The sequence below is a fragment of the Aquarana catesbeiana genome, linkage group LG12 (genome assembly GCF_042186555.1).
Source record: "Aquarana catesbeiana isolate 2022-GZ linkage group LG12, ASM4218655v1, whole genome shotgun sequence".
In the NCBI taxonomy this organism is placed as follows: Eukaryota; Metazoa; Chordata; class Amphibia; order Anura; family Ranidae; genus Aquarana; species Aquarana catesbeiana.
Genome location: NC_133335.1, coordinates 191691537 through 191716540, shown reverse-complemented (window position 1 = coordinate 191716540; position 25004 = coordinate 191691537). Strand labels below are relative to the sequence as shown.

Below are 25004 nucleotides of genomic sequence, written 5' to 3'. Positions count from 1 at the left end.
CTTGCACTTCAGAATTTTTCAGCACCAGCTTACACACACAGGACTGCATCCTATAGCTGATTTTAATTGCTTGTTCTGCTGACAGTTTTTTACAGCACTGCAATTTTTTTTTTTTTGCACATCATTGTCTCTACCAGACTAACGAGTGAGCTTTTTAACGAGTGTCTCGCCCCCTTTCCTGCTCTCTAAGGTTGACTTGCTGACTTTTAATGAATAGCTGAGCTCGTTTATTGGCCCAAGTTTTGAGACCCAGTGTTTTTAAAGGATTCCAAAGCTGTTTTTTTTTTTCTTTATTGCCACCCCAAGTGTTCCTCAGCTCCCTTTTTTTTTTTTTTTTTTTTTTTTTTTTACAATTGGCCACCTGTTGCCAGAAGTGTTTATTCAGTCTGAAAGTTTGATTCACCCAGCAAGTTCCAGTTTGGGAATCCAATGTAGGCTCAACTGATTTTCTAGTGTTGAGGACATGGCACCTGGATGGACTGCAAGGTTGAGGGAATAACCCCTCTGATCATGTCCCAGGACTTTGGGGTGTCCTATGGCTGCTTGGAAGGTGAGCTAGGAACCGTTTGGGAAGCAGGCACCATTCATGTGGCTGAACAACAGATTGTGATCATATCTACTCCAGATGTTCCTGTAGATGGACCTTTGAACCCTGGCCTCAGTGAGGCCGAGTTGATGCTTTTTACTACACCGCAAGGACCTAGCGCAGGATGTGCCGGACAGAAGCCGACCCTTGGACGACCACCGGTAAAGTTATTGTTGCATATGCCTATAGATGTAATGGCGGAACCAAATGGGATGTTAACGATTGCACTCCTTAAAGTAGATTTAAACTCTTAAAGTAGAACAATAGGCAAATTATGGTTTTCATTGTAGATGGAGTAAGGGTCCATTCACACTTGTGGCACTTGTCTTACAACTTTGGACATCAAAGTCGCATGACAAGTCGTTCCCCATGTTTTTCAATAACCTTTCATATACAGTATATGCAACTTGCAAAGTAGTTCATGTGCTACTTTCATCTGACTTACATGCAGCTTAAGGGCCATAAACTTAACCCTCAAGTTGCACGAATGTCATACCTGAATGCTATACAATGCAACAGTCAGTCGTATCCAAGTTGCACCCATCCAAAGTCAGCACAACTTTGAAGACGTACAAGTGTAAATGGTGTCTTAGGGAGGGTTATAACCCCATTTGGTTTGTTTTTTTGCTATCTGTGCCCATTGGGGAGATTTACCTTCACTTCCTGTCCCATAGCCAAAACAGGAAGGGAGAGGAAATCCCTGCAAATTAAGGGAAATCCTTGGGGACCCCCAGGCCATCAGAATTAGCATACCAATTGGAAGATTCCCATCTTTGGGATTTTCTTTCCATGTTAATGGTAAACAGAACAAATGGAGAGGGAGAATCTCCTTAATGGGGGCACAGACTGCAATAAAAACTGACAGGTGTTCTAATCCCTCTCCTCTCCTAGCCAAAACAAAAGAAAAGTTTTGCCTTTAGTTACTTAAAGCTCGGTTCACACTGCTGCGATTTTGTTGCAACTTTATTAACGGAAGTCAATGCAAGTCGTGATGAAGTTGCCCTAAAGTAGTGCAGAAACCTTTTTCTAAGCCACTGCGACTTGAATTGCACCGATTAATGCAGGTGCGACTTGTCATGCAACTTTGAGCTCTCAAGTCGCGGCAGTGTGAAAAGAGCCTTAAAGTCGAATTCCAGGTATGGATATTTTTACATAAGTTGCTTGGGTTGATGTAGCAAGGTATATTGACATACCTGGCTAACGCCCCTGGAAATGGAATATCCCTGAAGTAGACCCTGCTTCTCCAGTGATCTCCACTTTCCGGATGCCATACTGAGCAGTCACCCCGTGTCCAATCAGAGACCGCTTTGCATTCATTCAGGGAATGCAAAGCACTCTGAATGGAGCCCACGCCAAGCGTCTGATGACCTGTGTTCATATTTCAGCAGGGCAGCCTCTCGGCTTGGAATCCAAAAGCTAGTAGAGATCACTGGAGTAGCGGTGTCTGCTTCAGTGATGTTCAGCTTTCAGGGGCTTCGGCCAGGTATGGTGTATATGCTTATTTACGTTGGTCCAGCTTGGATCAATGTAACAATATCAATACCTGGAATTCATCTTTTAACTGCAAGACTTTTTAATTTGTTAAAGAGGCCCTGTCGGTTATCAAGATATTAGGTTAGAAGGTGTGTTACCTCGTTTGGTTGCAGCACTGGAATGTAGAACAATGTCAAACTCATCAGCATTCCACATATCTGGGAGTGTTGGAAGTATTTGTTCTCCAGCGAGTGCTGTGGTTCCACCCTCCCAAACCCCGTGTCACTACGGGGCTTAACAGTGACGTGGTGTCTAGAACTAGAGGATGGAACCACAGCACAGGGATCTGACACTCCCAGAAGTTTTGGCTACGAAAGGGTCTGACGGACACTGGGGATGATTTACTAAAACTGGAGGGTGCAAAATCTGGTGCAGCTGTGCATAGAAACCAATCGGCTTCCAGGTTTCATTGTCAAAGCTTAATTGAACAAGCTGAAGTTATAAGCTGATTGGCTACCCGGCACAGCTGCACCAGATACTGAGTGTTCCGGTTCTATGAAATGAACCCCACTGCCTGCAAGAGGTTATGTTGCCTCATCTATTACAGGGACCTGTCATTTGTGTTTTTTGGGGAACTGGAAGAATCTTCTTTTTTAAATTGATTGTAAAGTCTCATGTATTTGTTATTTAAAAGACAAAACAAAAAAAAAAAAAGTTATGTTTACTTACCTGCCCTGTTGCAGTGGATTTTCACAGGTCAGCCCAGAACTGGAGTTGGTACTGTCTACTTCAGTGGCTTCCAGAGGCATAAGCCAGATTTGATATACCGTATAAGCCGAGTTTTTCAGCACTTTTTTTTTTTTTTTTTTTTTTTTTTTTTTATGTGCTGAAAGTGCCCCCCTCAGTTTATACTCGAGTCAGGCACTTTTCTGCAGCAGAAAATGACATTTTCTGAACCGACTTTGGGGCCCCCGTATCTCGGGGCCACTTGGTGCTAGGAACCCCAAATTTGGTGTGCAAACTACACTACAACATATCCAAAGCTGGGGTTCTTAGCACCAAGTGGCCCCAACATATGGGGCCCCAAAATCGGTTCAGAAAATGTCAAGCTCCTTTCTGCAGAAAAGTGCTTGACATTTTCCGAACCGAATTTGGGGCCCTGTATCTCGGGGCCACTTGGTTCTAGGAACCACAGCTTTGGATATGGTGTAGTGCTATTTCCACTGGGTTTGCACACCAAATTTAGGGTTCCTAGTACCCCCGAGATACGGGGCCCCAAAGTCGGTCAACTGTGTCCATCTGCAGCAATGTCATTTCAGGACCCTTTGGGTTCAGAGACCCCAAATTTTGGCTGCAGCTAGGGGGCATCTAGGAACCCTTAACTACCGAGTTTGAAGTTCAGGGAACCTATGGCTGAAAATGGGCACAGCGAGGCTGTAAATGGGCATTGTTGACCCTCTTTTCCACTTACCGTAGCTGCACATTTCTCACCCTAGGCTTATACTCGAGTCAATAAGTTTTCCTAGTTTTGTGGTAAAGTTAGGTGCCTTGGCTTATATTCGGGTCGACTTATACTCAAGTATATAAAGTAGGGGATTAGAGTGATCAAGACAGACTCAAACAGTAGGCACCATCGTCCCTTAAATGAGCAAAGAAGAAAAACCATATTGGCGAATATGGGACTTTAAGGGTGCTTGTTAGTATAAATGGATATCACCCTAAATTTAATTAAAAAAAAACCAAACATTTTTATTACAAAAATCGATAACAGTAAAAACATCACTTCCTTCATACAGTTTTCCATGCAATCATTCTACATGTTTCACCTTACAGCTTCTTCAGGAAAATGTGTGGATTTTATTTCTAGTAAATAGATGCAGAGATAAATCGGCAAAAGAAAAATGTACATATGCAAAACAAGAAAAAAATTCAATAAGAACATGTTGAAATACACATTACATAGATGCATCCGTGTAGATAGCAGGTATTTCCCACCGGAGGTTCTAGCCCCAATGTTTTGGGGACTCAGAGCTGGCTCTACAGGGGTAACTGATATCAGAGCGAATTTCTGGACACACATGGTCCCGCCCACAGGAATCTCCCAACTAATCCATAGGGTGAGTACATGGATTGAAAACTGGCTACAAGGGTGAGTTCAGAGGGTGGTGATAAATGGGGAATACTTGGAATGGTCAGAGGTGGGTAGTGGTGTCCCCCAGGGTTCTGTGCTGGGACCAATCCTATTTAATTTGTTCATAAACGACCTGGAGGATGGGATAAACAGTTCAATCTCTGTATTTGCGGACGATACTAAGCCAAGCAGGGCAAGAACCTTGCAAGAAGATCTGAACAAATTAATAGGGTGGGCAACTACATTGCAAATGAGGTTCAATGTAGAAAATGTAAAATAATGCATTTGGGTTGCAAAAATATGAATACAATATATACACGGGGGGAGAACCTCTGGGGGAATCTAGGATGGAAAAGGACCTAGGGGTCCTAGTAGATGATAGCAGCAACTTGGCATTGCATGCCATTGCTGAGCCTAACAAAGCAAACAGAATATTGGCATGCATTAAAAAGGGGATCAACTCCAGAGATAAAACGATAATTCTCCCACTCTACAAGACTCTGGTCCGGCCGCACCTGGAGTATGCTGTCCAGTTCTGGGCACCGGTCCTCAGGAAGGATGTACTGGAAATGGAGCGAGTACAAAGAAGGGCAACAAAGCTAATAAAGGGTGTGGAGGATATTAGTTATGAGGAAAGGTTGCGAGCACTGAACTTATTCTCCTCTGGAGAAAAGATGCTTGAGAGGGGATATGATTTCGATATACAAATACCATACTGGTGACCCCACAATAGGGATAAAACTTTTTTGCGGAAGGGAGTTTAACAAGACACGTGGCCACTCATTAAAATTAGAAGAAAAGAGGTTTAACCTTAAACTGTGTAGAGGGTACTTTACTGTAAGAGTGACAAGGGTGTGGAGTTCCCTTCCACAGGCGGTGGTCCCAGCAGGGAACATTGATAGCTTCAATAAACTATTAGATAAGCACCTGAACGACCGCAACACACAGAGACATACAATGTAATACTGACATATATTCACACACACAGGTTGGATTTTTGTCTTTTTTTTTTCGACCTCCCCTACTATGTAACTAAGCCGGATCACCCACAGAGAGAGGTATAAATAACTTTGTATATGATTTTAAAACCAATGTTTCCTGTGAGTCAATCAAAAATGTTAGTATGACATGTCAATCTTAGTGCATGTTTATATTAGGATATTAAATCCTTTAACAGAAAAAAGGGGTATATGCTTGCATAAGGAACTTTCTTTTAAATGGATAACTAGGAGCCTATAATCTCATGCAGCTGACAGCAATGATTATCTAAGCTGTGTAGAGTCAGATCTCTGAAAGTAAAGTAACATTAGGACATAGGTGAGACAGTATAGTTGTGATAAGGTCCCTTTTTATAAATTCAATCATTTAAGAGTTCCTGCTTATGTATAAAAGGAAAAACTTTCCTATGCATGCTATTTAGTCCGTGGGTGCAAAGACCGCAAAGCGGAATATAATAGCAACCATAAATGAAGAAAATAGATCTGCAGGTAAGAATAAAAAGGGAAATAAAGCCTTAAGTACACCACACCTTTTTATTAAGTAGTGCAATGCAATTGCAGTGCATGTGAGTGGAGTTGTCAATAGGTTCAATAGATCTACCTGTTAGCAGCTGCATGAGATGAAGGGCTCCCAGGGAGTCCAATGTAAATGACGCCACATGAGTCTATTTATACCCCTCCCTGGTGCGTCAGAGGGGTGCGACGTGTGATGTCACACCGTGATGACTCAAAGCGGACGCTGTGGAGGATCGCCGTATCATAAAAGGAGCGCGCTGCCTCTCCACCGAAGTCCCGCCCCATGCCAACAGACAGGGGCCACCGCACATAGACACGCCCTAAGGGCATGCCGAGCACGGTGACACCATCACATACATCGGCCGCTCATCTGCAAAGCCGTGGCACAGTGGGGGACCGACGTCCCACTGGGAAAGAATACCTCGTTTCCAGACACAAGGATGCTCCTGTTTCCATGGGAGCACAGCAAGTGATTCCTTGGAATCGGGGATCATACTGTTGTGGGCCCCTGGGCGTCCGTGCGGGGATCCTGTGGCAAATTGATAATTGATGCTTCTATATTCCGCTTTGCTTTGAAGTCTTTGTACCCACGGACTAAATGGCATGTGAAGGCAAGGTTTTCTTCCTGGAAGATCAGTGAATTTACAAAAACAGCAGATCCCTTAGGCCATGTTTACACTAGCTCTGGGGGGGGGGGGGGGGGCAGTAAAACCATGGGGTTGAGCCCTAGTTTAATCACTCCCCCTTATGTTGCACAGTCAACAGCTGGAGGTGTACACATGCTGCAGCAAAAATGATCCCCGTCTTTGCGTTCAGTGGGCACAACCCATGCAGCTGGGAGAGGGCACGCTGCCCTTAAACAGTGTGGATGGAGGAGTCTCCTTGCCGGCAGTTGTATTCAGAAATCCACTGCTCCTGCAGCTGTCTGAATACATGAACAATGACTGCATTTGATAGGATGCAGTCACTCTTCAACCAATAACTTTCCACCTGTCTCCGTCTATTTTCTTTCTTTTTTTTTCTGCATCAAAAACGCATGGAATGTAGGCTATATGGTTTTCAATGTCATGGTTCACACAAGTGCTTGCAATTCCAGTGCCTTCCAGAAAAAAAATGGAGCATGCTGCATTTTTCCTGTACTGGAACGCTGTAGAACACATCAAAAATGCACCTGATCTCACGTCCTTATTTAAGTTTAAGAGAAAAGAGGGGGGAATGCACTGGAATGCGTCAAAAACGTGCATGCAGAAAAGCATTTGGACTGTGTTTTCTATGGTGTGAACTGTTCCTCAAAGGATGGTGTTCCTTCACACAGGTGAGTCTTGATTCTGCACCTTTCACTGAATAAGCAGTTGCCTGGACCGCCTTAGTGCACAGTCATGTGTCCTGATAATAGGAAAGGTAGCAGTTGACACTGCCCATCATGCAGCTTCAAACAGACCCTTCATCTTTTGAAATGCAGGCGTTCTAGGGTAAACCATGTGATGAGGAGGCAATCCATATAATGCCTAACTGCCTCTCTGAAAAGCATGGTGACTGGAAGGAAGAGAGCCTGAGATTGGTACAGCCGGGATTTCTGCAGATCCTGACCTGGAGTGAAGAGAAGGTTCACAGCCCCTGGAATTTGCACTATGAAGGTGCTGATACAGGAAGAACTTGGCCAGGTAGCAGAGTGATGGGAGAACGTCTGGACATCTCCTAGGCAATGCCCCACCAGCAGACACGGACCTTCCCGCTGTACCGATCAGCTCCTCTGGCTCTCTCCTTCTTGCAGTTCTCTACAGGGACATCTGTCAGCTACCTCCAGTGAGGAAGCTGATAGGATTAGACAGGCATGTTGAGAGTGGAGGCATCGACGACTGGATGTGGCACTGAGGACAGAACCTGTCCAGGTCTTTCCAAGATGATAGTGCGGGTTGCTTTTCAGAGGGGCAGCAAGGGATGTTGCCTGTTTAAACGAGTCCTTAGGCTCCATTCATGCTTTTGCGACTTTTCAAGCAACTTTGAACATCAAATTTGCTTGACAAATCGTTCTCTGTATTTTCCCATGATAACCATTCATATATCTGCGACTTAAAGTTGTAGCAACTTCAGAGTAGCTCATGCACTACTTTGGTCTGACTTTCATGCAACTTGAGGGTCAATGTTAACCTTCAGTTGCATGAAAGTCGTACCTGAATGTCATACAATGCAACTGTTGTCCATTATCATTGGTCTTAACCAAGTTGCACCCATCTAAAGTTGTATCAAAGTTGCACTCCAAAGTCGGCTCCGTACAAGTGTGATGGGAGTTTTAAAGCCCTGTTCACACTTGTACAACTCCAAAGTTGTGCTGACTTTGAAGTGCAACTTTGACGTAACTTTGGATGGGTGCAACTTGGATAAGGCTTTGGCTTTGACCAGTGATAATGGACAACTGTTGCATTGTATGACTTTCGGGCAATGTTTGAGGGTTAACATTGAAGTCTATGGAACTACTTTTGAAGTTGCTGCAACTTTAAGTCGCGCATATATAAATTGGTTTTATCGGGAATGACTTAAGAAGGGAGGACCCCCACCATGCCAACCTCCATAATTGTATAAAAAGGATTTGAAGCAGTACAAACTTGCTCAAAAAATAAAGGACTTTGTGGGCACAACATGAGGCAGGATATCTAATACATTTCTTGATTACAAAAATACATATAGGAAAAATAAACACTGAATATGACAGACAACACCCTCAACTGGACAGTGTCAACAAATACCCCAATACCAAGCAAGGAGGCATAGATTGTTTCAAAGAGTTGTAGAACAGTCCATTATGGAAAGATTATATGTGTATCAAAGTAGGGTCCATGAACTCCTCCAAGCTGGTTAGTCAACGCATTTCACATTAAATTGCTTCCTCAGGACAAAATTGGGCAGGTGCTGATAAAATAATTAAAATATTCAACAAAACATGAAAATCAATATTATTAGAATTAAATGTATAACATGTATTTTATGTGTGTGTGTATATGTAGATAGGAGATGTATCGCTATCTATATCTTGGACGAACTAACATAAACACAACAAAAAAGGACAATGTAGAAGACATGTATGCTTGCCTGATTGACCCTGAATATCAGGTAATGGGCGTTGCCACACAAGACAGACTAAAGAAGGGGTCTCAAACTGGCGGCCCTTCAGCTGTTGTGAAACTACAAGTCCCATCATGCCTCTGCCTGTGGGCATCATGCTTGTAACTGTCAGCCTTGCAATGCCTCATGGGACTTGTAGTTTCGCAACAGCTGGAGGGCCACCAATTTGAGACCTCTGGACTAAAGGGCTGAAAATCCATAGGCTAGCAGCGTTAGCAAGCCCATATAGGGTCCCCAGGTTCGGTGGGTTCCGCCCTCCCTGGTGAAACCGGAAAAAGATAGATATTTTCTGTAAATATAGTTGTATAGAGCTATTTCTGAACATCTAGTTTTATAAATTTAGTTATCTTCATTTGTAGTATACCATCTTACCTAATCAGGGTATAGTGGTGAGGATAAATTGGAGCTCAAGGTTGCAACTGGGGAGTAAACGACTTGAACACATCAGTTCAGATCTGAGTGTCTAAAGATAGAAATATAGAAAAAGATGACCCTTTTTATAAGTAAGACCATGTCTAAGACATACACACTATTAGATTTTCTGCAGATTTTTGTCTTCAGTCTTACCAAAACCATGTAGTGCAAGGCCTGCCTGATTGCATACAAATTGAAACTTCTTAAGGTTTGACCTCATATTATGTTTTTGGTAAATCTGAAGACAAAAATCTGCAGAAAATCTAATGCCGCGTACACACGGTCGGACTTTTCGTCTACAAAAGTCTGACGGACGCCGACGGACTAAAGCTGGCTGACAATCCGATGGTGTGTGGGCTTCCCCGGCCTTTCAGCGGACTTTTCCAGCCTCAAATCTGACGGACTTTAGATTTGAAACATGCTTCAAATCTTTATGTCGTAACTACGCCAGACCCAGAAATCCGCTCGTCTGTGTGCTAGTCCGACGGACAAAAACCCACGCTAGGGCAGCTATTGGCTACTGGCTATCAACTTCCTTATTTTAGTCCGGTGTACGTCATCACGTACGAATCTGTCGGACTTTTGTGTGATCGTATGTAGGCAAGTCCGTTCGTAAGAAAGTCCGTCGGACTTTTGTCGACGAAAAGTCCGACCGTGTGTACGCGGCATTATAGTGTGTATGGGGTCTAAATCTGTGTTAGTGAGCACTTCTCCTTTGAGATAATCCATCCACCTCACAGGTGTGGCATATCAAGATGCTGATTAGACAGCATGATTATTGCACAGGTGTGCCTTAGGCTGGCCACAATCAAAGGCCACTCTAAAATGTGCAGTTTTATCACACAGCACAATGCGTGCAATTGGCATGCTGACTGCAGGAATGTCCAGCAGAGCTGTTGCCCTTGAATTGAATGTGTTAATTTCTCTACCATAAGTCCTCTCCAAAACGTTTCAGAGAATTTGGCAGTACATCCAACCGGCCTCGTAACCGCAGACCACGTGTAACCACACCAGCCCAGGACCTCCACATCCAGCATCTTCGTGGCGTTTGGCACTTTGGAGAGGTGTTCTCTTCACGGATAAATCCCAGTTTTTACTGTACAGGGCAGATGGCAGACAGCGTGCATGGAGTTGTGGGGGTGAGAGGTTTTGTTGATGTCAACGTTGTGGCTTGAGTGGCCCATGGTGGTGGGGTATTGTACAAACACAGGTACATTTCTTTCATGGCATTTTGAATGCACAGAGATGCCGTGACGAGATCCTGAGGCCCATTGTTGTGCCATTCATCCACGACCATCACCTTATGTTGCAGCATGATAATGCACGGCCCCATGTTGCAAGGATCTGTACACAATTCCTGGAAGCTGAAAACATCCCAGTTCTTGCATGCCCAGCATACTCACCGGAGATGTCGCCCATTGAGCATGTTTGGGATGCTTTGGATTGGCGTATACGACAGCGTGTTCCAGTTCCTGCCAATGTTCAGCAACTTCGTACAGCCATTGAAGAGGAATAGATCAACAGGCCACAATCAACTTGATCAACTCAATGCGAAGGAGATGTTCTGCACTACGTGAGGCAAATGGTGGTCACACCAGATACTTACTGGCTTTTGGACCCCCCCTAATACAGTAATACTGCACATTTTAGAGTGGCCTTTTATTGTGGCCAGCCTAAGGCACACCTGTGCAATAATCTTGCTGTCTATCTTGATATGCCACACCTGTGAGGAGGATGGATTATCTCGGCAAAGGAGAAGTTCTCGCTAAAACAGATTTAGACAGATTTGTGAACAATATTTGAGAAAAATAGGCCTTTTGTGTACATAGAAAAAGTCGTAGCTCTTTAAGTTCAGCTCACGATAAATAAGGGCGAACACAAGTGGTGCGTTTTTTTATAATTTTGCTGAGTGTATAAGTTACGACTCCATAAAGCTTACCATGTATAAGATCAACCTTCAAAAAAGCCAGAGACAAAAATGTCCCTTTTCACACGCACATTGAATAGAGCTTGCTAAATACCAGATATACCGTATTTATCGGCGTATAACACGCACTTTTTTTTCCCCTTAAAACCAGGGGAAAATCGCAGGTGCGTGTTATACGCCGATCCCCTGCGATCCCGACCTGTCACATTTTCAAAATCGCCGACCGCGATTTGAAAATGGCGCCGCCGGCGCCGAAATACACAGAGCCAGTCCTCGGCTCTTTCCGGCGGCTGTCGTTCATTTTCGGCTCCACTCGTAGTCCCGAGCGGAGCTATCCGAACCTACTCGGCTAGGTTCGGATAGCTCCGCTCGGGACTACGAGTGGAGCCGAAAGTGAACGACAGCCGCCGGAAAGAGCCGAGGACCGGCTCTGTGTATTTCGGCGCCGGCGGCGCCATTTTCAAATCACGATCTGCGATTTTGAAACCCAGAATGGCTGGGATCACTGGGGAAGGCTGCACTGACAAGGCTGCACTGACAAGGCTGCACTGACAAGGCTGCACTGGGAAAGGCTGCACTGACATGGCTGCACTGAGAAGGCTGCACTGAGAAGGCTGCAATGATGGGCGTTTAAATGTAAGTTTTTTTTTTTTTTTTCCCTTCAACTTCCCTCCTAAAAGTTTTTTTTTTTCCTTAAAATTCCCTCCTAAATTGGGGTGCGTGTTATACGCCGATAAATACGGTAGCTGAAAAAAAGCCTATAGAAGAAAACCATGTGTAAGCGGGTGAGCTAAATCCAAATGCATATGTATATTGGTGGAAAGCCATAGATGGAAGTACCCACCTTATCACTATATTATATTTGGAATCCCCTACTTGGAGGCTCACCAATGGAGCCAGCACAAAACCTGTTAGGGTGGAGGCACCTAAGATATGTAAACATCTAGAAAAGACAGGTAAGTATTTTAATCTATTAACCCAAATGTCCAGCTGCATTACCTGGGAAAAAACCAAGGTGCAGGGACATGGGGTTAAAGCATGTAAAGGTTCAAAGTATTTTCGGCGTAGTCGCCTTACCTAAAAGTTTCAGTAACACAGGTTTCCCCGTCAGCTCACGATGAAGTAGCCAATGCTGTCTCCTTATATATATCAGAAAGGGTGCCAAAATGGGGCAGATGAGGGGGGGCAGGGGAACGTCGGTGACGTCTCTGCGTCATATCCACGCCGTCCCATTCACCCAATCGCTAGCTGTGCCAACATGGTGCCAAAATTTAAACAAAAGTGGGTGGGAGAGTGTCGCAAAGATGCCACAGCATCGAGTACATATCATACCAGCCGCTTCAAACGGCATCAGATTGAAGCACCATTCGGCGAAAGAAGATCCCGTCAATGGTGTCACATCAACGCTGTGACATTCGTTAAAGATGCCCAAACAGGGAGGAGGCATCCACAAGTATCAACCACTGGGTGGTGGGCGGAAACATCCCGCTACCGGTCAATGAACCTTCATACTGGCAGCTTATCACGTGCCAAAGCCCACGCACGAGCCCAGCCACTCGGGTGAGATGAAGGTGGGCCATCACCTAAATTCCCCATGCATGCGCAGCCAGCAAAGAGGAGGGGGAACCCCGGCAAACCACCACTCCCGACCACATAATGATCACTCAAAGAGAACCGCAATCCCAAACGGCATATAAGGACTGCATACACAAACAGGAACAGCCATCCCACACAGCATAACATGATCAACAAAAAATAATAATAAATAATAAATCATTTTTAAAAAATGGGAAAAACCACACAAAGGGAAAAGGGGAGAGAAAGGAAAATCCTATACTTCTCAATGGAGGATATTACTGAAATATTGACACATATCAAGGGAAGAGCCCCTAAGAGTTCAGGGAGGATGAACCTCAAAAGCCCCCATACAAGGGTTGTGTGATAAATCCCCGAACACTCCCTTATAGTAAACCATCCCCCGTTGGACATTAACAAAGCATTATAGAAAGTGTTTATAACTCATTGCATTATTGAGGCCTTGGGGGTATGGTGGTCTTTAAAGTGTGAATCCACCACATTTCTCTTTGTAGGATCCTCTTATCATGATCCCCGCCCCTAGGATCTATTGAAATATGTTCCAATGCTGCAAATTTTATGACTGGGGAATGACTTGTCACGCAACTATGATGTCCAAAGTTGCATGATAAGTTGCACAAGTGATAATGGACCCTTAGGTTCACACCGACTGCAGGTTAGAAATTGTGCGAGTTCACCTGAAAGTAGTACAGGAACTACTTTTGGGAATTTGTGCGCTGCACCGATTCTGACGGTGCGCTTGCCAGCAATTGCTGCCGATTTGGCATGCAAAATCGCATGCCAAATCGGCCCAACGTGGGATAAAGCAGTAATAAAGTTGTGGTGGTGATAAAAGAAAATGGGCTCCTCTGCAGGTTTAAGTCATAGGGGGTTTTGTGTTTTCGTTTGTTTTTTACTAAAACTGGAGAGTGCAAAATCTGGTGCCGCTGTGCATCGTAGGCAATCAGTGTCTAACTTCAGCTTGTTCAATTAAGTTTTGACAAAATAAACACCTGAAAGCTGATTTGGTTCCTATGCAGAGCTACACCTGATTTTGTGCACTCCAGTTTTGGTAAATCAACCACATAATGTACTAGTATGCACTGCATTACTAGTACACCTTGGCAGACTTGCCTATAATGGGAGCTGTCCAGCGCTGGGCTGTCACAGCTTCCTCTGGTCCCCGGCGCTTCCTTCTTCACCTGGTCTTTCTTCCAGGTTTTGTATCTTTGTCCTCTTGAATGGCCGGGCCAAGGTGACGTCACTCCTGTGCATGTTCACAGGAGTCGCGTCACCGTGGCACACAGAGCCGGCTGTAAATGTGGTTTGAGCTGTGCATGTGCGGCGCAGATCACATTACCCGCTGACAGGGCTGCTGAGCCCTGACCATCGTGGTCAGTGTACGTCCCTTCGTCATACGCAGCCCTGCTCTACTCTCCTCTCTCCCCCTCGTCGGCTCTGGGTCTCTGTCGCCCCCCCCCCGCTGATGTTAGTACCACATGTACCAGAAGACCTTGGGACCAATCCGATAGCGCAGGGCAATCAGGTAGACAGGCCAGCTCCTCCTTGCCACGATCCTCCCTCCTCCTCCCTACTTTGTCACAGCGGGAGACCGCTGTGTCACGGAGCTCAGTGTGAAATGTTATGCTGCTCTATGGCAAAAGTCCCGCCTTCCTCCTAGACCAGCTCGTGTGATAGATGCAGTGTTCTGTCTATCACACGAGCTGGTCTAGGAGGAGGGCGTGACTTTTGTCATAGCGCGGCATAACATTTCACACTTGGCTCCGTGACAGAGCGGGAGATGCTGCAACGATGGTGAGGCTGCAATGAGGGCAGAGTAAGGCTGCAAAGATGGGCGCGGTGAGGCTGCAAAGATGGGCGCGGTGAGGCTGCAAAGATGGGCGCGGTGAGGCTGCAAAGATGGGCGCGGTGAGGCTGCAAAGATGGGCGCGGTGAGGCTGCAAAGATGGGCGCGGTGAGGCTGCAAAGATGGGCGTGGTGAGGCTGCAATGATGGGCGTGGTGATGCTGCATGGACTGGCACAGAGGCTGCATTGATGGGCACAGTGAGGCTGCATTGATCTCTTGTATAATGTCTGCAGTCTCTGATCATCTCCTGCATCATATCTGCTAGAGATGCACTGCATGGAAATTTTGCTAATGCTATTAGCAATGTGTTATATAAATGTATACATTTTATTTAAAATATACAAAAATAAAAATATTTTTTAAAAACAGTCATTTTCGGTATCGGTCATTTTCGGTATCGGTTTTCGGCCTAGTGTATTTTTCATTTTCAGTATCGGTTTCGGCACCAAAAAACCCATTTGGTGCACCCCTAATTAGTACGGTTTTTGTACAAAAAAAAAATCATAAGAGGAAGACTACGCATGCTCAGAAACGAAAGAAAACATACAAAACTATTCAACACATTACATCGCTTCTGACGTATTCTGTCGTACGAAATTTTTCATATTGTGAGTAACCTCTTCACTTTCGACAACTAGCATGCCACAAAAAAACGGACGTTCGGTCATCCGAAAATCTAAGCGTGTTGTCCGAGGCTTTACACATTATGGCAAAATGTTCCCGAGGAACAGCGGTGGCTCAGTTTTTTGCTTTATGCTTAATGCATTAGGCCTCGTGTATGCTGGATGTTATAAAAACGCAGAGTAGCGTTCGCTGTAGAAATCTGTAGCTGTAGAATGAGTTTTGCAGTAGTGTGTGTGTGTGTGTGTGTGTGTTTTAATTTTTTTTTATTATTATTTTGATGGCCTGTGTGTGAATGGCCGCCTTGGATAACATGCTGGAGTTTACTGGATACAGAAAAAAAAATGCCTGAAGCCAAAAAAGCATCCATGTGCATGAGGCCTTAAGGTAAACTATTTGACTTTAAGGCTCCGTTCACACACACACTATATATATATATATATATATATATATATATATATATATATATATATATATATATATATATATATATATATATATATATATATATATATATATATTATTTTTTTTTTTTTTTTTTACAGGCATATTACGGATACATAGAAGTGAGAGTAAAGGCAGAAGGTTTTTTGATCTTATTGCATTGTGTATTTTGCTTACAGAAGTCATATTAGTGGGTTAGTGTGGTTCTCAACCCTGTCCTCAAGTACCCACAACAGGCCATGTTTGCAGGTTTTCCTTTATCTTGCACAGCTATTTGGACAGCTATTTCATCTAAGAGAAGTTCCCAAAACATGGCCTGTTGGGGGTACTTGAGGACAGGGTTGAGAACCAATGCTCTACACGGTACGGTTATCCTAGAAGGCTGCTTGGGTTCCTCTTGGTCACTAAGACCATGTAAGGTGATGGAATTGTCAGTATTTGCAACAGGTTTGTCCTGCAGTGTCATTGATTGATCCCCACCTGGCAGAAGCCTTTCCTCCAGTGCATTCATCTACTTCTGATCCGGGGTGTCCGGTTACATTTCATGGGTGATTTATTAAACAGCTGCACTAGACTGATTTCTTTTCAGCTTGTGTACAAGTCTCCTGACTGTGGAGTTTTTCCATTGCTCTGTAATGTGATGCATTCCCCTCTGGCAGTAATGTGTGAGAAGGGCAGAGCCATGGACAGAAGCGAGGGAACGAGCGGGATAGGCTGAGAAAGGCTCCCACCTACGCATCGTGCTGGGAAAAACCAGTTTGAGCGGCTGCGAGAAAATGGATGGCGTTGCCACAGTTCTTGTTTTAAAAAAAAATGCACCCTTTGAATTTATACCTTCACTTGCTCTGGTGTGGGGTTGTCTGTTTTCAAAAGTATTTTTCATTTTCAGTAAGGGCCAGTTCACACCATAGAAACGCAATCCAGATGCATTTTTGCGCGTGTGTTTTTGATGCGTTTCTGGTGCATTTTCCTTTCCTTTTTTTTTTTTTTTTCCCCCTTCACCTTAAGGCCTCGTGTAATGTACACTGCTGCTGGTAAACGAACGTTCAGAGGCAGTTAGCTGCTTTTTTCAGCTGCCCCTAAACTCATCCAATGTTATCTTAAGTGTACATTAGGCGTGCAACGGATCAAAAAAACTCAAGGTTCGGATCGTTCCTCGGATCAGGATGTCACGGTTCGGATCATTTTCAGATCAACAAAAAAAATCTCCCCCACTGTAATATCCGCAATCTCCCCCACTGTAATAATGTATTGGCAGAGTATTGCAGGGTATTGGCAGAGTATGGCAGGGTATTGCCACTGCTGCCATCCGATCTCTCCCCTCCACTGTACAGATCAGTACACAGAGGGGAGAGAGGAACCGCCATCATGACATGACGCCGGTTTGTTTACAAGTGATCGCTCCGTCATTTGACGTGGTAAACGGCCGCCGGGTGTACCAAGATGGGCGCCACTCCGGAGCTAGGCCGAAGCCGCGGCCTTTCCTAAGGCCGAGGCAGCGGCGCGCTCCGCGGAGCGCATGTGTGCCGATCCGAACAGGCTGAACCGTTCGGATCACGGATCGGTGACGATCCGTTGCACCTCTAGTGTACATGGTGACACAGGTTCGTTTTAATGTCGTTTTTAGGCAGTTGCGGTTAGAGGCTTTTCTTTGAAATCAAAAAAATGAGTTCAGACGCCGAAGTTTCAGATGCTAAACACAGAACCATGTTTAGCAGCGTTTCGTTTACAGACATTTTTCATTTTTGGCTATTTTGAGAATGCGGCATGTAAACGCGGCAAAACGGACATTTTAGAGGTGGGTTTTTGTCTGTCAAGTTAAATCATTCAGGAGAGGTTGTAAAAACGTTCTGTGCACACTAAACCTAAAGGGGGACATTTGCTTTCCGGTGTGTTCCAGGCCAGTTCACACATGCAGTTTTTTTTCTGCATCAAAAACGCATGGATATTAGGTCATATATGGTTTTCAATGGCACAGTTCACATCGGTGTGTCCCACGGTTTGTTTAATGTGCAGCTCGGGCTCGATCACTATGGGGAGTAGTGTGGGTAATGCTGCAAACAGTGCAGGAGTGCCAGCAAGGGATTGAGCTCGTCCCAGCTCCTGTAGTTACTGGAAGGAAGAGAGGAAAGATCCCTGGTGCCGCACATCCACGGAGCCCTGGATTTTTCCTCTCTGCCTTCCATAGTTCATATCGGTGCGTTCCAGGGAAAAAAAAGAACATGCTGCATTTTTTTTTTTTTTTTTCTGCGCTCAGCTGTACTGGAATGCGGTAAAACTTCTCAAACACACACTGGGACACACATCCTTATTTAACCATTTCCGGACCGCCTGCCGTCGTTATAAGTCGGTACTTTTGACGTTAAATACTGGGGTTATGGCAGCAGATAGTATTTACTTAAACGGCGGGGGCCGTCTGCTTTTATGATGAAAGCGGTCTCTGCGGCAGATTTGGCGCAAGATCACTTTTGTCGGCGGCAGGAGAGATGCCCCCCCCCCCCCCCCCCCCTCCCACCGTGTCCCAGTCGTCTCTGCTGCTTACCGGAGCCGTCGGTAGGGCCGGAGGCGATCGCGTCCTGTCGGTAGCTGGGTATGGAGACGAGTGAGGGGAAGATGGCCCACATCCGTCTCCATACAATTGCTGGGCGGAAGCGACGTCAAAACGTCACTTCCGCCCACAGCTATTTAAGTGCTATTTTTTTAAAAAGAATTTTTAAATTACAAAATTTTATTTTTTTTTCTTTTATTGCATTTTAGTCTAAATATGAGATCTGAGGTCTTTTTGACCCCAGATCTCATATTTAAGAGGTCCTGTCATGCTTTTTTCTATTACAAGCGATGTTTACATTCCTTGTAATAGGAATAAAAGTGTAAATTTTTTTAAAAAACAGTGAAGGTAAAAAAAAAAAAACGTAAACGCCCCCCGTCCCAACAAGCTCGCATGCCGATGCAACACATACATGAGTAGCCCCGCATATGAAAAGTGTGTTCAAACCACACACAGGTGACGTATCGCCGCGATCGGTAGAGTGAGAGCAATAATTCTAGCCCTGGACCTACTCTGTAACTTAATACATGCAAGCTGTAGAATTTATAAACTTCGACTATGGAGATTTTTAAGGGTAAAAGTTTGTCGCCATTCCACGAGTGGACGCAGTTTTGAAGCGTGACATGTTGGGTATCAATTTACTCTGCGTTACATTATCTTTCACGATATAAAAAAAAATTTGGCTAACTTTACCGTTGTCTTATTTTTTAATTCAAAAAAGGTGTATTTTTTACAAAAAAAAGTGCGCTTGTAAGACCGCTGCACAAATACGGTGTGACAGAAAGTATTGCAACGACCGCCATTTTATTCTCTAGGTTGTTAGAAAAAAAAATGTATAATGTTTGGGGGTTCTAAGTAATTTTCTAGCAAAAAAACTTTTAACTTGTAAACAACAAATCTCAGAGACTTGGTCCCTTAAAGCTGTTGTATACCCGCAGAAATTTTTTTTTTTTTTTACCCCTGTAAAGCAAGTATGCACCGCATACTAGCTCATTATGAAATACTTGCCTTAGAACGAGGCGTCGGTATCTTACCTGGTCCACACCGAGGGAGCTGTCATGTTGCCTCGGCGTGTCTTCCGGGTATCGCGGTTCCAGCGCTGTGAGTGGCTGGAGCCGCAATGTCATCACTCCCGTGCATGCATGTGTAAGATTTCTTACTCAGCAAGGTCCGGCAGTTGCCAGGCCTTCAGCCGAGAATCCCCTGTGCGCATGCGCCGCTGCAGTCAGCGGCTCATAGCATTGGGAATATCTCCTAAACCGTACAGGTTTAGGAGATTTTTTTTTTTTTACCTACAGGTAAGCTTTATTATAGACTATACAACCACTTTAAGTGGTTAAAGAGGTCCTGTCATGCTTTTTTTTTTTTTCTATTACAAGGAATTAATACATTCCTTGTAATAGGAAAAAAAGTGATCCAAATTTTTTTTTTTTTTTTTTTTTTTTTTTTTTATAGGGATAGTGTAAAAAAAAAAAATAAAAAAAAAATAAAAAAAAAAGTAAAATAAATGAGGACAAAAAAAATATTTAAAGCGCTCTGTAATCACGTGCTTGCACGCAGAAACGAGCGCATACCTATATCGCGCCCACATATGTAAACTCTGTTCAAACCACACATGTGAGGTATCGCCATGATCATTAGAGCGAGAGCAATAATTCTAGCACTAGACCTCCTCTGTAACTCAAAACCTGGTAACCTGTAGATTTTTAAACATCTCCTATGGAGATTTTTAAAGGTAAAAGTTTGTCGCCATTCCACGGGCGGGTGCAGTTTTGAAGCGTGACATGTTGGGTATCAGTTTACTCGGCATAACATTATCTTTCACAATATAAAAAAAAAATTGGGCTAACTTTACTGTTTTCTTATTTTTTAATTAAAGTGTATTTTTTCCCAAAAAATTGCGCTTGTAAGAACGCTGCGCAAATACGGTGTGACATAAAGTATTGTAACGACCGCTATTTTATTCTCTTGGGTGTCTGAACAAAAAAAATATATAATGTTTGGCGTTTCTAAGTAATTTTCTAGCAAAAAAAAAAAAAATTTTAACTTGTAAACACCAAGTGTGAAAAATAGGCTTGGTCCTTAAGTGGTTTAGGTGAAGAACAAGAAGCCCTGGAACGCTTTAAAAAAAGTGCATGCAGAAAAGCATCTGGACTGCGTTTTCTATGGCGTGAACTGGCCCTTAAAGAAGATCTGCACATTTTCTTAGGTAAACTGCTTTATACCTACAGAGGATGAAAGGAGGGGTGGAGTGGAGGGAAGTAGCAGAAGAGGGTGAAGATCCGCTTTAAGGTGGAAGCCAGTGTGCAATGAACGGCTTCCAGAAGTTTGAATTGTGAACCTTCATGAGAGTTAAAGTGTTTTGTAAAGAGTTTGTTGTTTAAAAAAAAAAAAAATTAACAAACATGTTATACTTACTTCCTCTGTGCAGTTGGTTTTGCATAGGGCAGTCCGGATCCTCCTCTTCTCAGGTCCCTCTTTGCTGCTCCTGGCCCCTCCCTCCTATAGAGTGCCCACACAGTCAGCTCCCTATGGGGGCACTGGAGCCGAGTCACAGCTCCGTGTGTCCATTCAGACACTGAGCTCCCACCGGGCCCCGCCCCCTCTCTCCTTTGATTGCCGTGGGAGCCAGTGGTGCCGCTACTGTGTCTCAGCCAATCAGGAGTGTCCCAGACGGCTTAGACATTTGTGGACAGAGATGGGGCTCGGGTAAGTAATTGGGGGGGGGGGGGTGCTGGGGCGGCTGCTACACACAAGGTTTTTTATTTTAATGTGTAGAATGCATTAAGATAAAAAAAACCTGCCTTTACAACTCCTTTAAGCAGTGCAGCTAGATTGCAGAAAGCTGTGACAAATTCCTGTTTGTGGGGCAGCAGCCCCTGTGGACCTGGGTCTGTGCTATAGAATTGTATTAAAGGGACCCTTTCACCAATGGGTCGTTTGTACATAATGGGAATGCTGTAAGAAGCAATCTACTTGCCTTTCAGGTGACAGTAGCACTTGCCAAACATGACTGGGTATAATTCTAGCTGTAAAGCATTACGGCTGTGGCATGTGTACCCCCCCCCCCCCCCCCCCCCTACTGCACCCCAGCTACATCCTTTGCAGCTAAAGAAGGAGCAGTTGAGTGGCAGGGAAAACATGGCTGAATATCATGCTTTTACCACCCCCCAAACCATTAGTTTTACATGAGTCTGTAGTGTATCTCTGCTACCTGATCGCCCTCCACTCTGCAACTGCCTAATCATGGCATTGCCTTTCTACAAGTCATTCCTTCAATGCATACACATGGCATGTAGGAAAATGGTATCCACAACCCACTGCTGTATGCCCTTTGTCCGGGCAGGGTTCCCCTTCCTGGCTAGGACTTGAATTTCTAAGAACAAAGCTCTGATGTTGATAGGCTCAGGAATGTCTCTTCTGAAGACCTCTGTATGTTTTGTGGTGTCCTCTTTATTGCATCATAGTTTATCTGGTTGCCCTGGGTTACTTTCATTTTATTTTTTTGACTTGAAAACTCCTGAGGAAAGCAATATTGATTGTCAGCTTAGGAAGTTGAAGAGCAAGGCAGATGGTGAAACTTGTATTTCGAGAACTGTCTAGTGACAGTTATGATGCTGGTGGGGGGATCAGAATCTCCATAAAACCGATCGACTTCTGAAACCATCCATGTGTAATGTATGGTATGCAGATCATTTTGTTTTGCATCTAGTGATTATTATTTTTGTTCTTGCTTCTTCAGGTGAAACGGAAGTTAGATTTGGAAGCTGCGCACAGATCTGTTCCGGAGGGACTTCAGACACCTCGTGGGAAGACGAGACATCTTGGAAGAGGTTTGAGAATATTCAACAGACTGACTGATGTTTTTTAATGGAAACCTGTGCTGAGAGAAATTCCAGGGCTTACGTTGCTGACCTTGTGAAAATAATTGCCTTTAGTCCAGTAACCCCAAACAAGTATGTAGCCAGTGAAGTCAGAACTTCTATTACTTTGTTAGACCCAAAACAAGCATGTAGGCAGAAGGTCAGCAGCAGCAGGCCATGTTCTATTAAGCACAAGTTTCCTTTTAAATGTGTGTGTGTGTGTTTAGGACTTGGTGTCTGCCTTATTTTGATCCATCTATGGCTGGCTTTAAGTGATAGGTCAAGTTCTCTGAGACTTTTGTGCACATTGCTGGATCACGATGGGGCTCAGGTAAGCATTTGGGGGCTGCTGCACACAGAGCTTTTTTTTTTACCTTCATGCATAAAACGCATGAGGGTAAAAAACCTTGAGCCTTTGGAACTACTTTAAGGCTTTGTTGACTTTTATTTAAGCATACACCCATGTGAGGTCTGTGTTTTGCATGCACAAGATGCACAGCTGTTTTTTTGTGTGCAGGCAGTCCCATTCATTTTAATTGGGATGCAGTTGCTGTGTAGATACAGCCGCTGCTCCTGATTTGCCATCATGGGTGCGGGTCCTTAAACTCCCACTATCAGCGTTTGCGGCACACGCACCTACATGGATGTCAAATTGGAAGCAAAGGCTGTCTCCTAATTGAAATGAATGGGGACTGCCTGCATACAGTGCAATGAACACCTGTGCAAGCAAACCACAGACCTCACACAGGGGTATGCTTAAAGTGGTTCTAAAGCAGAAGGTTTTTTAGCCTAATGTATTCTATGCATTAAGATAAAAAGCCTTTTGTGTGCATCAGCCCCCCTAATACTTACTTGAGCTCCATCTCAATCCAGTGATGTTGCACGAGAGACTCAACTGTCTGGGACTCTCCCTCCTGATTGGCTGAGACGCACAGCGGGCGCCATTGGCTCCTGCTGCTGTCAGTGAGTCAATGAGGAGAAAGAGGGTGTGGGCCCGAGCCGTGGCTCTTTCTGAATGGACACTCGGAGCAGCAGCTCGGCTTGGTGGCCCCTATAGCAAGTTGCTTGGTGTGGGGGCACTCAGCAGGAGGGAGGCGCCAGGAATGGCGGTGAGGGACTCGAAGAGGAGGATCGGTGCTGCTCTAAGCAAAACCACTGCACAGAGCAGGTAAGTATAACATGTTTGTTATTTTTAAACCAAAAATCAGAGACTTTAAAGTGGAGTTCCACCCAAAAATGGAACTACCGCTTTAGGTACTGGTGACCCCCTGACATGCCACATCTGGCATGTCATTTTTTTTGGGGGGGGGGGGGACCAGTTTTGACAGGCACCCAGCTCCCACTTCCTCCCCTGGCGCCGGAAGGAAGTTCACCTCTTTCCCCTGCCTCCCTCTCTGCAATCTTCTGGGACACGTCACAGGTCCCAGAAGATTGCCTGGCCATTCACAACGTGCGGCTCATGCATGTGCAGTGTGTGACCGGCTGTGAAGCCACAGCTGGGCGCTCACAGTTACAATGCTGGCACCGTGGAGAGGGAGAGAAGCGAGGCTTCGTGAGCCCGCATCGCTGGACCGTGGGGCAAGTGAGTGTCTGTTAAATCAGCAGCTGCACTTTTTGTAGCTGCTGACTTTTAAATGGGTGGACCTCCGCTTTAGGTATGCCTGTGTGAAAGGTGCCTAATAGCCATGCATTATGTATAAAGCAAAGGTTCTCAATGGTTGCTCAGACAGGACCATCTGGTTTTCTTAATTTAAAAATAATTATACCCATTTTATTAACTAAGACTTTAAAAGTCAATACTTGGTTTTCAGTTCCTTTTGAGAGAATTGCTTCTGTTGTGCATCTTTCTAAACCTAGTTTCCTATTTCACCTTTGTGCAGGAGTGAGATCCCCAGGGGAAAGGTCTCGATATGAGACATCCCTGAATTTGACAACAAAAAGATTCCTGGAGCTCCTTAGCAAGTCGGCTGATGGTGTGGTGGATTTAAACTGGGCTGCTCAAGTGCTGAATGTCCAAAAAAGGAGGATCTATGATATCACCAATGTCCTTGAAGGGATCAATTTAATTACCAAAAAATCCAAGAACCATATTCAGTGGCTGTAAGTGATCAGACTGGTCATCCTACGACCTTTTTAAATGTTGGAATTCTAATGTAATAAATATTAGCATCATTCACCTAAATGTGATATTTTAGTTGGAGACTGCTGTGCTAAGTCGGCTTCTGGCTTCTTGTGTCTTTAATACTTCCAGCAGTAAAATCTTCTTGCTAGAATTCCCAACTTGATATCAAGCTGGGAGTTTTTAACCAGGATGAAAAATCTGTTTTGACATATCTACATTTGAAGGTACAACCTGTGCGGCTACTATTCCCATCCCTTCGTTTTGGGTCACTGTACCAAAGCTAGTGAAGTTCGATACCAAACCGTATGCAAAATTTTGTTTTGGGTCAGTGTTTTTTAGGACCAGTTCACACCCTTTGTGGTTAAGGCGCAGTTGATGTGTCCACTGTGGTCCACTGGTGTAAACTGGACCTAAATAGTAAAGCAAGGATAATGGACCTTTTGCATTTTGTAGGAGCTATTCATCCATGGCTGCTTCAATATTTCCTGATTTAAATTGTGAGAACTAGACTTGTTAACCTCTGTGCACCCCTCATTTTCGGTTAGCTCCCAATATCGGTTAATCTTATTTTGTTAATTCTCTTTTGTGTTCTTGTAGGGGTAACCGGTCTGCGGTAGAATCCAGCAACAGGTACCAGACATTGGTAAAAGAATGCCAGGAACTTTTGGCTACGGAACAACACTTGGATAACCTTATTCACACGTGCACCACCCAAATGAAACTGCTTACCGAGGAGTCCGAGAGCCAACAATATCCTTTTGTGATCTGTACCTTGGTCATGAGTATAGTCACCAT

The 25004-nt window shown here is 44.4% G+C and overlaps 1 protein-coding gene across 1 annotated transcript in view; it reads left to right on the top strand.

Annotated features, from left to right (window-relative positions):
• Positions 1-355: 355 nt before the first annotated feature.
• E2F1 (E2F transcription factor 1) overlaps positions 356-25004 on the top strand; it is a 45229-nt gene continuing 20580 nt past the window's right edge. The window contains exons 1-4 of the mRNA XM_073606351.1: positions 356-747; positions 21967-22057; positions 23968-24187; positions 24807-24961. Of these exons, the coding sequence (XP_073462452.1) occupies positions 475-747; positions 21967-22057; positions 23968-24187; positions 24807-24961 (739 nt within the window). The 5' untranslated portion in view covers positions 356-474. The remainder of the gene's footprint in view (positions 748-21966; positions 22058-23967; positions 24188-24806; positions 24962-25004) is intronic.